This window comes from Chiloscyllium plagiosum, unplaced genomic scaffold (assembly GCF_037043375.1).
Source record: "Chiloscyllium plagiosum isolate Xiang-an unplaced genomic scaffold, Cpla_swu_hap1 HiC_scaffold_53X, whole genome shotgun sequence".
Classification (NCBI taxonomy): Eukaryota; Metazoa; Chordata; class Chondrichthyes; order Orectolobiformes; family Hemiscylliidae; genus Chiloscyllium; species Chiloscyllium plagiosum.
This window is the reverse complement of record NW_028270191.1, coordinates 24,800,969-24,816,036: the sequence shown is the minus strand read 5'-3', so window position 1 is coordinate 24,816,036 and position 15,068 is coordinate 24,800,969. Positions and strand designations below refer to the sequence as shown.

Here is a 15,068-nt window from a genome sequence, read left to right as displayed (position 1 = left end):
ATAAGATTATGGCTGATCATCCAACTCAGTCCCCTGTTCCTACTTTTCCCCAATCCTTTGACGCTTTAAGCTCACAGCTACGTCCATCTCATTCTTCTGGACCCCAATGGATATGGGCCAGGCCTGTCCAATCTTTCTTCATGATATAAGTCCCCCATCCCAAGAATCAGTTGAGCAAACTTTCTCTGAACTTCTCCTAACTCATTTATCTCCTTTCTTAGGATAGGCAGACTAGTACTGTGCACAGCACCCCAGATATGACTCACCAATGTCCTGTAAAACCACAGCAAAATATATAAGACCACAAAATATTGGTGCAGAATTAGGCCATTCACCTCAGAGTAGAGTGTGGGGTGCTGGAAAAGCACAGCAGGTCAGGCAGCAACCGAGGAGCAGGAGAATCGACATTTTGGGCAAAAGCCCTTCATCAGGAATGAGCCTGATTCAGCTCAGTCTGCTCCACCATTTCATCATGGCTGATGTGCTTCTCAATCCCATTTTCCTGCCTTCTCCCCAGAAAACTTGATCCCATTAACGGGAGGCACAGTGGTTAACATTCTGCCTCACAGCGCCAGGGACCCAGGTTCAATTCCAGCTATGCATGACTGTCTGTGTAGAGTTTGCATGTTCTCCCCATGTCTGCTTGGGTTTGACAGATGCTCTGGTTACCTCCCACAGTCCAAAGATATGCATACTGGGTGAATTGGCCATGCTAAATTATCCATAATGTCCAGGGACGTGCAGGTTAGGTGGGTTAGTCACAGGAAATGCAGGGTTATGGAGATAACGTGGGGGACTGGGTCTGGGTAGGATGCTCTTTGGAGATTCGGGGCAAACTCGTTAGGTCGAATGACCTCTTTCCGAACAGTAGGTTGTTAACTGGAATCATAGAATCCCTATCTGTCTTTATCTTAAATCCCTTCTTGAAACCGCCCCTTGGACTGGAGTGTCGGCAGGTGAACTGCACCCCAGCAAAACACAGTACTTTGAGGAGCATCGCCACATTAAGCCTTGGAACACTTTGTTCCGTCAAAACGTACCTCACAAACGTATGTTGTATTTGTTAAGCACAGGCTAGGAAACGTCGATGAATGAAGAGAGACAATGCTACTGCTACTAAAATAAAGCATCTGGCAAATTTCAACTGATGACCAACCAAGGCTGAGGCCGGTGGATTTGGTCAGATTACAGTAAGGCCCCACAACAAGTCAGATTATAAAACAGACCGATTTCACTGCTTGCCAGTTAAAAGTTTTCCCGCCGTTATTTTACCCGCCATTGGGCTCGAGACTTTAAACTGCGCAACGGCTCATCAAGTAATTTATCTGCGTCAGCTTTCTGCCAAGTGTGATCTTCCCACACAAAACAGGACGATGAATCATCTCGTTAACACATTCAAAAAAGTACATTAAACTCCCCTGCAAAAAAAAGGGGAAACCGGCTCAGTTACGTCATTGGTAGAACAGAAAATTAAACTTGGTGTGAGGTCAGAAGTCTGTGGATTAACTCAAATCCAGGATACTCGTTTTTTTTAAATAAAAGAGCACAGTTTTCCTACGCCACGCACAACGTGCATCGATTTGAAGATTAGTAATTTTCAACACGTTTGCAAAGCGACGACAGGCAGGGTCCCTAGTGCGCATACTCTGGAAGTTCTGAAAACTTGATGAGATACGGTGTGTGTGAGGGAATCTCGCAAACGAGGATTGCCCCATGTTCAATATTCAATCTGCACTGAACTCAATGACTGTAGCAGAGCCTTAGAGGTATGTGTGCCTTTATCAAACGAGAGAAAGTAGAATGTGGTAATGCCGCTAAACTAATAATCCGGTGGCCCAGGCTAATGTTCTGTGACATGGGTTCAAATCCTACCATCTGGTGAACCTTAAATTCAACTCTACATTTGAAAACTAATTTTCCTAAAGAGAAAGCGCCCTTAGTTTTTTTTTAAATCTGCTCACAACTGGTACCCACTTCCATTATAACGAGGGGGCTCTTCCGATGAAGTGATAGTGTCCCTACCTCTGACCCAAGAAGCCAACCTTCAACACAGCTCCCACCCCCAACTTGTGCCAGAGGTGCGTCATAATATCTCTGAAAAGGTTGAATAGAAAATATAAGGGAGAAAGTAATATTGTTGTATGTTGTAGTAACAGGGAACATCAGGACTGGATTGTCGAGAAAAGACACCCACTTTGTCTCCTGCTACCCATGATGTGGAAGTGCCTGAGGGATGGGCAAAGTTAAAAGTCACAACACCAGGTTTCTTTGACTTCATCTAATAAAGGAGCAGCACTCCGAAAGCTTGTGATTTCAAATAAACCTGCTGGACTATAACCTGGTGTCATATGACTTGACATTGTGCTGCTGCCCAGATTGCTCTTTAAAAAAAGGGAGCTGAGCATCACCTCATGGTGGGGACAATCTGTGCTTTTCCAAAGTTGCACTTGTGAAAATTTCCCCTTTTACTCACCAGAATCAGCTCATTACAAAACAGCCAGTATACAGCGAGAGTTCTGGATTCAGTTTTAGTTGCCTTATTTAAGAAAGACTTGCTTTAAATGGAGTGGTGTCCTAAGAGGGTTCATGGGAATTATTCCCAAGATGGGGGAGTTATCGTACAAGGAAAGGAGAAACCATTTGGGTCTGTATCTGTTGGAGTTTAGAAGAATGACAGGACATCTTATTAAAACATACTAGATCCTGAGGGAACTTGACAAGGTGGATACTGAAAGAATGTTTGACGCAATAACTGGTGGTCAGTTAAAAATAAGGGATTTCCAATTTCTGAGATTTGTTTTCCCTCTGAGGGTTCTTAGGCTGTGGAATTCCCTTTCCCAGAGCGCTGCATACATTGGGTCATTTAATACTTTTAAGGCAGAGGTAGTGTGACTCCCTTGTTAGTCAAGACTCTGCAATTACTGGGGTAGGCAGGAAAGTGAACTTGCGATAACAATCACATGATCTTATTGAATGATGGAGCAGGCTGGAGTGACTGAATGGCTTATTCCTGCTTCTAATTTATATGTTTGTAACTTCCTTCTCAAAATTATCTTGAGAGAACAATGGGCACAATGGGTCAAATTGGCAAGTCTGCTTTTTTTGTCCTTTGTCAATCTCCCAACTGTTGAAGTTGTTTCACAATCGCAACCATTTACAGAGCAAGCAGAATCCATCACTGTTGGTGAAACTGTCAGGAAGGGGTTAATAAATTATAGCCTGCAGTTGTTGCAGGAGTGTGCCAGCATTCAGATATCAGGAGGATTTTGTACAATACACAGAGTTCATGATTGTGGGGGTATTCTGACTGAGGTGCTTAACAGGATTCAACCGAGTAGAGAGAAAAACTGGTAGAGGAATCAGGTGTTGGGGAAGGAAGTGAGGAACATATTCTTAAACTTAAAACCAGATCATTTAGAAGTGGAATGAGGAATCACTTTCACACAAAGGATACTGAAAATTATGATCATCTTCCCCAAAAAGGCACTGGATACAGGAAATCAAATGGAGATATTAAGAGTAAGATTGATGGATGGCAAAGAGCATCAAGGGAGTTGGAGCAAAGGCAGATATGTAGAAATGAGGTTCAATCAGCAGTAATGTATTTGAATGTCATAGTGGCTTTAAGGGGCTGAATGGTCCCTCTGTAGCATGCAAAAACTACAAATGCGATGAATGCAGGCTTAACTAAAGGATGAATTCTTGTGAAATGCCATATGACTTTATATTAATAAAAAACATCAGACAGAATTTGACCCTGAACCACATAAGGAGATGTTCGGGCTGGTAACTACAAGCTTGGTCAAAGAAGTAGGCTTTCAGGAGCATCTTAAAACAAGGGGAAAGACAGAAGTGAGAATCCCAGAGCGGAGAGCCTCGGCTAGTGAAGGCACAGCCACTAATGGTGGGATGATAACAACTAGAACGAGGTAGCAGTAGATTGGGAAAGGGGAAAGTGCAATGAGACTGGGTGTCCTTGTACACTAGTCACTGAAAGTAAGCATTGCAGGTGCAGCAAGTGGTGAAGGCAGCAAATGGTACATTGGCCTTCATAGTGAGAGGGATGGAAATTAGGAGGGGGGATTCTTGCTGCAATTGTACACTGCCTTAGTGAGACCACACCTGGAGTATTGTTTGTAGTTTTGGTTCCTTACCTGAAGAAGGATATTCTGCCTATGGAGGGAGTGCAGTGAAGGCTTAACCAGACTGATTCCTGGAATGGCAGGATTGATGTATGAAAAGAGACTGGATTGGACTGCAGATCTCCTAGAAATCTATAAAATTCTAACAAGACTAGATAGGGTAGATGCAGGAAGGATGTTCCTGATGACTGGGGAGTCCAGAACCAGAGGGTCACAGTCTAAGGATACATAGTAGGCCATTTAGATGAGATAAAGAGAAATGTCTTCATCCAGAGAGTTTAGTATTCACTGCCACAGAAAGCAAAATATTGAATGTTTTCAAGAAGGCTTTAGAAAGAGAGTTCTTAGGGGTAAAAGGAACAAGGGGTATGGGGAGAAAGTGGGAACAGTGGACTGACTTGGATGTTCAGCCATAATCATACTGAATGGCAGAGCAGGTTTAAAGGGCTGAATGGCCTACGCCTGCTCCTATCTTCTACGTTTCTATGCAAACTGAGGCAACAGGTTAAGTGAATATGGAGAACTCAGGATTGTTGGAGGTTACACAGATCTGGAGGGTATAGGTCAGAGATATAAATACTTTCATAGACTCAGATACAGTGTCCAGAAACAGGCCATTCAGCCCAACTGGATAGTGCCAGTGCTTATTCCCCTCTTTCCCTCCCCAACCACCTCCCCCACCCCGAGAGACAGCAAGTCTCTGTATCACTTCCTGTGATGATGTATACTGTTTCTCATTAGAATATCAAGCTGAGCCCTTTTATACTACAATCTGTTCTGATATAATGCAATATCTCTGTTCCCATGCGATCCTGCGTTATGAGAATATTGTGTAATAGCAGCATCATTTAAATCAACGGGACCAGAATCATGTTATAGCCAATACAGGTAAGGAAAGTTTGTGTTCCACGAGTAATGGTCTAAATTCTTCAATCTCATTATAGCCAATTTGCGTTGAAGAAATGCACGTTTTAACAGAACTGACTGTACATTTCCCCTTGCCCCACTCAATCTCTGATTCTACCAATGATATTAAAGCCCTATGACCATAACCTTCTATATCTTTCTCCTGCAGCTAATTATCTAACTTTCCCTTAAATGCATCAATGCTATTTGCCTAAACCTTATAGCAGTGAGGAATTCCAAGTGACTAACTGATATTCAGTGCTTAGTTCTTGTCTCCCTCACAGATGAAAACATATTCTCTAAGGTGACCCTATCTAACCCTTTCATAATCTTTCAAGGCTTTTCAAACAGCACAAGGTTAATTCTCTTCCCGAATGGAGCATTTTATTTTGTACGAAATTCATTAAGTTCCATTACTTCATCCAGGTTTTGTTTGTCTTGCTAGAGAAGAGAGCTTTTAGCATCAAAATCAATTCTGCATGCCCACTTTCATTAAGATTGACTAAGCCAAGTAGTAAGAGTGCCACAAGTGGCCTGTTCCAGTCTAGCAATGTGGTTAAGCTGGTGACAAAATATAAGGCCGCATGCACGGTTTCACTCTGCGTCTGATGACAGGAAGTCACTGATGAAAATCCCATTACTTAATTGATAAGCCATTGTCTTCACATGACAACACAATCCGTGTCAAAGTGCAGGATTCGCTTAGCTTTTTCAAAGGCCTAGGCTGAAAAGATTTTTAAAAACATTTCATACAGTCAGCACTATAATTCAGCTGTTGATGTTTTGGTCACTGCTGTCAGGCAGCAAACAGAATGATGTCAGTGGGCAGTTTGTGATAGTCATTACTGTTGCAGTGTTGGAAACACCGTACTCAATATGCGCATAGCAAGATTCCACAAAGAGCCTTGACATAGCAACCAGATAATTTCTTGACCACTATTACCTCCACTCTTCTTTGAAATCGCGCCACAGGATCTTTTCTAGCACTGAAAGCACAGATGGTGCCTTGATTCAAAGCCTGATCCAAAAATCACAGAATCACACAAGTGTTACAGTGCAGGAGGCAGGCATTTGGCCCATCATATTTGTGCAATCTCTTCAGATGAGCATCATTACCTCGTGACAATCTCCTGCTTATTCCCCATACCCTATTTCTAGCCAAATAATCATCCATTACCCCTCTTGAATGTCTCAATTTTACCTGCTGTTTCCAGGCAATGCATTCCAGATCCTAACTACTCACTTGGTGAAAGTTTTTTTTCTCAACTTGCATCTGTTTCTTTTGTGAATCACTTTAAATCTGTGCCCTCTCCAAAAGTGCATGGAGTCAGAATTTTACAGCATGGAAAGATGCCCTTTGGCTTATTGTGTCCACACCAGTCAACACTCTCCCGATCTACTGTAGTCCCATAGCTTTGTATGCTATGGCATTTCAACTGCTCATCTAAAGACATGACTAAAATGCCGACTTGCTCCAACTAATATAGACAGACTTCATTGAGCTGACTTCACTGGGGAGGGAAAAATCAGGAAGCATAAAAATTTGAACAAAGTCCTCAGCCTAGAGTTTGGCCCCAGGACCTGAACCTAGAACCTTCTGTTGAGAGAGAAAAACAGAGTTAACATTTAGAGTCCACTATAACTATTCTTCAGAACTTATGTTGTAAAATTCCATCAGATTCTTTTATCAGTACAGCACATTGTTAATTCAGATTATTTTGATATCCACTGAGTGGAAGATGTGTTTGCATTGGAGATGGACGATCCAGAAATCGTTAAATTCACTCCATCAGGGAGGGGGAACACATTTTAGAAAAAAAAGTGTCCTTTGGAACAGCAAAGAAGAGTCATATTAGACTCAAAACATTAACTGTCTTTCTCTCACCAAAGATGCTGCCAAGCCTGCTGTGTTTCTCCAGCATTCTCCTTTTTAATTTCAGATTTCCATAGTATTTTGTTCATACTCTTCCTTTGTCCATTGTCTGTTTCGCTGCTCTGTGCCCTGACCTCACGATCTCATACCAGAAAAAAGTCAAATCTATTTTTATGCAGCAAACAAGTCTGTAATAATGCCCAAGAATACAAATATAGGAAAAGAAGTAGTCATTCAACCATTCATACCTGTGGCTTGGTTAGCTGGACAGCTGGTTTGCAATGCAAAGTGACACCGATGTGGGTTCAATTCCCATATGAGCTGAGGTTACAATGAAACTCCTGCCTCCTCACCCTTGCCCACCTTGTGGTGAAACTCAGATTAAACCCACCACCAGGGGTGTGTGTGTGTGTGTCTTTCTGTCTCACACACGCATGAGAGAACAGCCCTCTGGGACTATAATGGTTTTACATTACCCTTTCCTATAGAGAAATCTAAATTTTGATTTTTGAAAGTTTTAATTGAACCCAGTTTTTTTTTAAAATGGGGGGAGCAGAGAAAGATAGTTCCACATTCCTATACTAGACACTTTTTAGTCAATCCACTTCGATGTTACCACACATCTCTGGGGCATGTGCAGCTATAACACAGGCTTCCTGGGTCAGAGGTAGGGACACACCACAGGAATACCTGTCCCATTCCCTTTGTTTGCTTTCTGACATCACCTGTGAAAGGCCTGACTCCAATTTTAAGGATCTGCCCCTTCTCTGGCCTTATCCCACAGAGGACGTAGTTTCTCTCTACCTACTCTTTTCACTTCCTTTAAATCATCTTAAAAACACACACATTTTTATCACTCAGGAGAATACAAAGCTCAAAGTTGCATTATTGGTGCCATAAATGTTCTTTCCAGTGCTTGTATCCGCACAAACTGAAATTTGAACATCCCAAACTCTGAGGCAGCAATGACTGCCATTGAGCTCCTCAGAGCAGCCAAGTGCCCTCTCAAACAGGCCTCTGCTCGCTAAGTCCTCATGGAGGGGCCACGACAATTTTCAAACCTCAAAATGGGGTCACAGTCGGAAAAGTCTAGAAAGCACTTCATCTTTTAGGAGAAAATACCCATGTAGGCAGTCAAAACTACTTTCTGCGATATGGTAACATCCTAGCCAAGCATACCACGTGAACATTCAGCCAGGAAATCCAAATACAATTCAATCACCAAACTACCAATTGTACCAAGCGTTCACATTCCTTTTCAGACAGGTTATGCTGACGAGCTTCAGCAGTTTCAAACACTCTTCAAATTCTCAAACTAAATAGAAGCCTTTATAGTCCATTTACTCTTGCCTCTGTCCAAGGGAAAGTTGAACAGAAATGGGTGAATTTAGTGCAAAGAATGAATGAAATTACACTTGACTATTCAGATTAACTCTGGGAGATCATACGAATTTCCTACTGCCATTGAAGAGAAAGGTAAAGTATATGTGGGTCATTTCTGAATCCAACACAAAGGGCGGAGCAAAGACTAGGAAATTTGAACATTCCTTCAATATTCAAGAGGCATTCTCAATCAATCAGTCTCCAAGCAACTGTTCTCATGAAGTCATCTAGATGTTCAACACCTTGTCCTCTGTGCAAAATTGCATATCCTTTTGCACACATCTTCAAAATACCACACTTCCTAATATAGACAATCTTATGGAGAAATATTAGCATACACACTATGTCAATTTAAAATCCTCTATCAAGCTCATAACATGGTTCAGTTACAATTGCTCGAAGCAATGTACGCAGGGATCCGTTCACTGTGGACAGTATATTCAAGCTTTGTGTTTTGTTGCGAATTACAATTACAGTTTCCCCCATTGCCTTCTAACTGACTATACCATGGCCAATCAAAGCTAACCTGCCAACCAATCAGCATGCTTTTCCCCTGCAGTCTAAAATTGTTGTGATTGTTTGCAACTTGTCCTTCTTATGTTGGTTCTGATGGGTGTCAGATAAAAAGCTTTGGCAACATGCTTCTCCTATTCAGCAAGATTCACCATGAGGTGGCTGACTCTAGCAATTACATGGTTTACTTCACTGTATAGTATCCTTTCATTGAAACTTTGCTACTGTATCCCAGTAGCTTAAAATAAAAAAGGATTTCATTTATATACAGCTTTTCACAATCTCCCAAAGCGCTTCAAAGACATACAAGTGTTTTTGAAGTGTGGCCACTGAAGTAATGCAGAAAACACAGAAGTCAATTTGTACACAGCATGCTCCCACAAACAGAAAGCGAATAATAATCAGATAATCTGTTTCCATGGTCAAATATGGGTGACCGGATAAAGCAGGATAAATATTGGCTAGAATATTAGGGAGAACTACTATGCTCTTCTTCGCAATAATTCTATGGGATTGTTCACTACCATCATTGTGGTTACAAGAATCTGCAGCGAGTAACTCACCTCCTGACTCCCCAAATCCTGTCCACCAGCTACAAGGCCCAAGTCAGGAATGTGATGAAATACTCCCCACTTGCCTGGATGGTGCAGTTTCAACACCCAAAAGCAGCCTGCTTGATTGGCACCACATCCACTCCCTCCACCACCAACGCTGAATAGTAGTAGTGTATACCATCTTCAAGATGCATTGCAGTAACTCACTGAGCCTCCTTTGAGAACACCTACCAAACCCACAACCACTAGAAGGTTGAGGGCAGCAGATATATAGGAACACCACCAGCTGCAAGTTCCCCTCCAAGCCACTATGGGGAAATATATACCCATTACTTTTGTGTCGCTGGGTCAAAATCCTGGAACTCCTTCCCTACCAGCTCTGTTAACGTACCTACACCCTAAGGACTGCAGCAGTTCAAGAAGACATTTCACCACCACCTTGTCAAGGGGCAGTTAGGGAGGGGCAATAAATTATGGCAATGCCAAGCAAGCAAAAATAAAACTTGAGGGAACAGGCAGGGGCTCAGTTTAATGTTTCATCTGGAAGTCAGCACGTCTGACACTGGTGCACTCCTTCGCTGCTGCACTGAAGTGTCAGTCTGGATTTTGTGTAGTGGTTTCCAGTGTGGGAATAGAAGCCACATCACTTCCGGCTCAGTAGTGAGTGCTACCCACTGAGCCACAGCTAACGGTTAGTGATGGCATAGCCAACAAACTCCCAGCTTCAAATTCACCTTGCTCTGCCCTCCTGTCATGGCGTCAGCAGCCATCCAAGGAGCCTTGGTATCTCTGGGCTAGGAAAGGAAAAGAAAAGAAAAGAAAAGCAGGGCTACGACTACAACCCCATCATTAACATCCACCAAAACCCAAAGCTCTGGAATTATTCTATTCTCCTTCAAGACACTCCCTGAAACCTACTTCTTTGGCCAAGCTTTTGGGTCACCTGCCCAGATATCTCCTCACGTGGCTCAGTATCAGATTAGGTTTGACATTGCTGATGTGAAGTGCCTTGGGATGTTTGATCACATTAAAGGCACTACACAAATGCAAGTTGTTAATCTTATTTGAGACAAAAGACAGGCACTGTTCCAGCACAAAGCCACCAATAACATCTACACAGAAAAAGCAAAATCATTGGGAATACACAATGCACCAGCTGGGACGAACTAAGAATTGGATTCCATTCTTGGCTACTGCTCAATACAAGAAATCAGACCTGGTCAAAGTACTGAAAGTATTAAATAGCTTTGAAACAATAACGTGGTTTTTTGGTTATCAAGTTTTCACAACTCCACGTTGTAGGCGTCATTTCTTTGATTCCTCCCTTGTACTGCGTTAAACACAGTATCCCCATATGAGACAATGTTACTTTTAAAGGTCAGAGTTTAATTGAATTGCAGGTCCCCAACATGCAATATGTACTTCATTGCATTCAAACCTTTCCCACAGATGCCCAAGACACCCAGTTGGTGCAATGCCAAGGTGCTCGGAAGTGCCAATCCTGAGTTGTGATTTGTTGTGTCCTATAGCACTGTTGAAACAACATCCCTTAATGTCCCTGGACTCCGGGTGGGGACGGAGCAGGGAAATTAACCAAGGTTTTCCCTGTGTGGTGACCTGTGCTGACGTGTGACTGTATGGAAGACATGTGACGGTAGGCCAGATTGCATTGTGATGTCTGCCCCAATGGGAAAGGCCCTGCCATATTCACAGTTAAGGTTCACACACAAAGAATAAGATACCGAGGGCTGCCATCTGCAGGGAGCTGTATCGCAGTAAGGATCAGTGATTTCGACCGAGAAAAACAAGATTTGTATTGATATGGTGCCTTTAACATAATGAAATCTCAAGACACTTTAACATTATGTTAATCAGTCAAAAGCTGAGACCAAGTCAGAGGAAATGAAATTGGAACACGCAACAAAGAGGCACATCTTAAAAGGAGGGTATGCAGGGTGTGAACTGATTTAGGAAGGGATTTCCTCAGCTTGGGGCCCAGGCAACTGAAGGCACAAATACGGATGGTGCTAGAACCAGGGAAGCAGAGAGATCTCCAAGGGGCAGAGAAGGCTTTTTGTGCAGTTTGATACCACCAAGTGACTCACAGGCCATTACAGAGGGTAGTTAAAAGTCAACCACATTGCTCGGCTATATATGCAGGCTAGACCAGGTAAGGAGGGCAGATTTCCCTGAAGGACAGTCGTCTTTACAACAATCAACAATGGCTTGATGGTCATCATTAGAATAGATTTTAAATTCATTGCTGTGGTGGGATTTGAACATGTCACCAGGGCACCCAGCTGGGTCTTGGGATTACTGGGCCAGGAGCATTGCCACTGTCCTACTACTTGCCTCTAAAACAGAGATATGGAAGGGGGAGGCCATGGACGGATTTGAAAACAAGGAGAAAACCATCAAATTTGAGGTGGTGTATATGGGGTGATGGGTGAACTGGCTTGGACATGAGCTTGGCCTAAACCTAGAATAAATGCTCTGGGGGACACATCCTACCAACTTTAAATTCAATTAATCAATATGAAATTCAAAGCTAGAATAATCTGTGATGAAGACCATGACAACTATTATCCATCGTCATAAAAACCCATCTGGGTCATTAATATCCCTTAAGGAAGCAAATTTGCCCTCCTTACCTGGTCTGGCCTACACGCGAGTCCAGAACGACAGCAATGTGGTCGACTCTCAACTGCCCTCTGGAATGGCCTAGTGAGCCACTCAGTTCAAGAACAATTTGGAGTAGGCACTAAATGCCAATGATGCCCACATCCCAAAGAATTTGTTAAAAACTTGTCAGGAGAGTGGTGTGTAATGATGCAGCTTTCTGACAGAAGATTCCTAAACAATTAGTCAGAACCTGAATGAGGACAGGTTATTCAATTGATCAGACTGCCTGCCTGGTGAACTGATGATACCCATCCGCCATCTGTTATAGTACTCAATTCTCCACCAGTACAAACCCTCCCATAACTATTTGGTTACAGAGATACTATCAGCTGCCGGAACTCATCTGGACATCTTCCTCAAAGCCTGCAGAATCAGCATTTGGTGCACCCTGGCCAATGTATTGGGTAAGGTAGGAGATAGTGTGCCAGCTTTTCTGCCCACTTGGGGGCATCTCCGATCTGAAAGGCCAGTTCACTGCAACCCAGCACAGTCTGCCCTCAGAGCACCCTGTGGAAAAGAAAACTGAAACTTTTTTTTTCGGAACCCCCAGATCGGCTTACAAGTCAGCCTGAGCAGCACAAAGCTTTTTGTTTTTTGTACAAAAAAACCCAGAAAAATCCCCCAGGCTGAGTATCAGTGTGTCAATTTTCGCAAATCAATTGGGGGAGGGGATGAGGCAGTGACCAGCAGAGGAAACAAAATCAGATAATATAGAGGTAGGCTCCAAGTTTATGTTTCCCCGCTCAAACATCTGCTGGGACTGAACTGTCAGCAGTTTGAACTTAGAATTCAGCCTCCAAATGCAAACTATGGAGCAAGTCTCTCTCCCTCTTTTTCCAGAGGCACACACGACTTGCCTGGGTGAACTCAGACACACTGTTTGAGGTATATCAGGGTGACAACCTGGTTTGTGCCCTCCTTCTGTTTCCATGGATTAAAAAGCTAGAAAATGGTGACCATAACAGGGGTGGGGGGTGCTTAGTGGAGCAGAGGACGGAGACTTATCCAATGATGCAGATCAGAGGGGGAAAAAAAAGACCGACACCAAACAAGGCAGACGAGGAATGGAGGAATGGGGGAATTGGGGGGGGGGGGGGGGGACACTGAGGGACTGGCTTATAATTAAACAGCAAAAAAAAATCACATCTCACTTACCAAAACGACTGCAAACCTCTCCTCCAGCTCGCATTGTTCAGGCATCGGTAACTTCAGTGGCATGATTTGAGCGCTTAGATTTGTCTGCCCATCCAAACTTCCAGTATTTCCCATTTCATCCGGGACAACACCAAACGGAATGGAAATGTCCCCGTTCTCTATTTTCCCCTTGTTTTGGGGAGGGGTGGGGAAGACCCAAAGATTGACCTCCCACAGCGTCCGTCTGCTCCGCTTCCCCAAAACAGCAAACTACACACAAACTTTCAAGGGAACCAAACTTGTCCAAAATTATATTTGCTTCCTTCCTTCACCCCACGTTTCTGTCTGGTTTAACTCTTCCCCGCTCTGTCCTCGAAGGAAATAAGTTTCCTGGAACTGGAAAGTTGTCCAACAGGAATCATTTCAGCTGCTGTCTTGCATGTTCCTCGGAAATAAGAACTCGCTGGTTTCCCCATTCATTGTTCAACGCCAGTCTCTCCGCTCTAAGCAACAGGGAGTGCGCCCGAGTACGCGCCCATTCACTAATTCGGGAGGGAGCCCTACTCGCATTGGTGCTGCTATCTGTCCATCACTCTTGGTGACAAAGCTTGGGGAGGGATCGCAATGCAGATGTGGGGGATTGCGGTTCTGCTGATTGTGCAGAGAACATTCATTCTTGCCGTTTCAATATCGCCGTAAAACAAATGTGTTTTCTTTCATCCTTTTGCATTCATCAGGACAGAATCGCAAAAACACCAAATCTCAAAGGAGCATTAATTTTAGACTGGAATCAAAGCGAAATCTGAAACCAACACAGGGAATGCTGGAGAAACTCAGCAGGTCTGGCAGCACCTGTGAAGAGAGAAACAGTTATGACTCTTAGAAGAACTGCAAGAATGCCAGACCTCCTCTTAGAAAAGCCGTACCAGACTGGAAAGTTAATTCTAAGGAAGCCATGATGTGGAGGAGCTGGTGTTGGACTGGGGTGTACAAAGTTAAAAATCATACAACACCAGGTTATAGTCCAACAGGTTTATTTGGAAGCACTAACTTTCGGAGTACTGCTGAGGAAGGATTATTCGACCCGAAACGTTAACACTGCTTTCTCTCCACAGATGCTGCCAGACCTGCTGAGCTTTTCCAGCAATTTATGTTTTTGTTTCTGATTTACAGCATCCACAGTTCTTTGCGTTTTTATTTGGAAAGTTAAATCCCTTTCTGCACAGATGCTGCCAGATCTGCTGAGTTTCTCCAGCATTTTCTGTTTTTGTTTAACAATTTATAATGTATCTTTGCCAGTTTAAATTCTGGTGCAATGTAACATGATGTTTCCTTTGAGATTTTGGCCTTCTGTCCTGACCAGTGCAAAATTAAAAACTTTGATAACACGTCTCTTTATTTCAGCAGTACTCAAGTTCTGTACTACCCAACAGATATCGGCATTTGTAGAATTGTAGAGGCTCCCTGTGCTTTAAAAAATTATTCACGAAATATGGAGGTTGCTGGCTCGGCTAACATTTATTGCCCTGTCCCTAGTTGCCCCTTGAGAAGGTGGTAGTGAGCTGCATTCTTGAACTGCTGCAATCCATTACTGTCGTAAATTCCCTCCAAAGTTGACTTTCCCCTCCTTTCTGTAGCCTAAAAAGGAGCTCAGTGGTTAGCACTGCTACCCCTCAGCCCAAGGTCCCAGGTTCAATTCTAGCCTTGGGTTGTCTGGAGTTTGCACATTTTTCCAGTGTCTGTGCAGGTTTCCTCCCACAGTCCAAAGATGTGCAGATTAGGTGAATTGGCTATGCTAAATTGCCTATCGTGTTCAGGGATTTGTAGGTTAGATGCATCAGTCGGGGTAAACGTAGGGGAATGGGTCTGGGTGGTTTACTC

General features: G+C 43.3%; 1 protein-coding gene across 5 annotated transcripts in view; it reads right to left on the bottom strand.

The window, feature by feature from the left end:
• LOC122543283 (formin-like protein 3) overlaps positions 1–13,669 on the bottom strand; it is a 174,794-nt gene extending 161,125 nt beyond the window's left edge. For all 5 annotated transcript variants that reach the window (XR_015755755.1, XM_087985579.1, XM_087985580.1 and 2 more), the window contains exon 1: positions 13,209–13,669. Coding sequence is in view for 4 of the 5 variants with exons in the window: in XM_087985579.1 (XP_087841705.1) it covers positions 13,209–13,322 (114 nt within the window). In the remaining variant the exon portion in view is untranslated. The remainder of the gene's footprint in view (positions 1–13,208) is intronic.
• Positions 13,670–15,068: the final 1,399 nt, after the last annotated feature.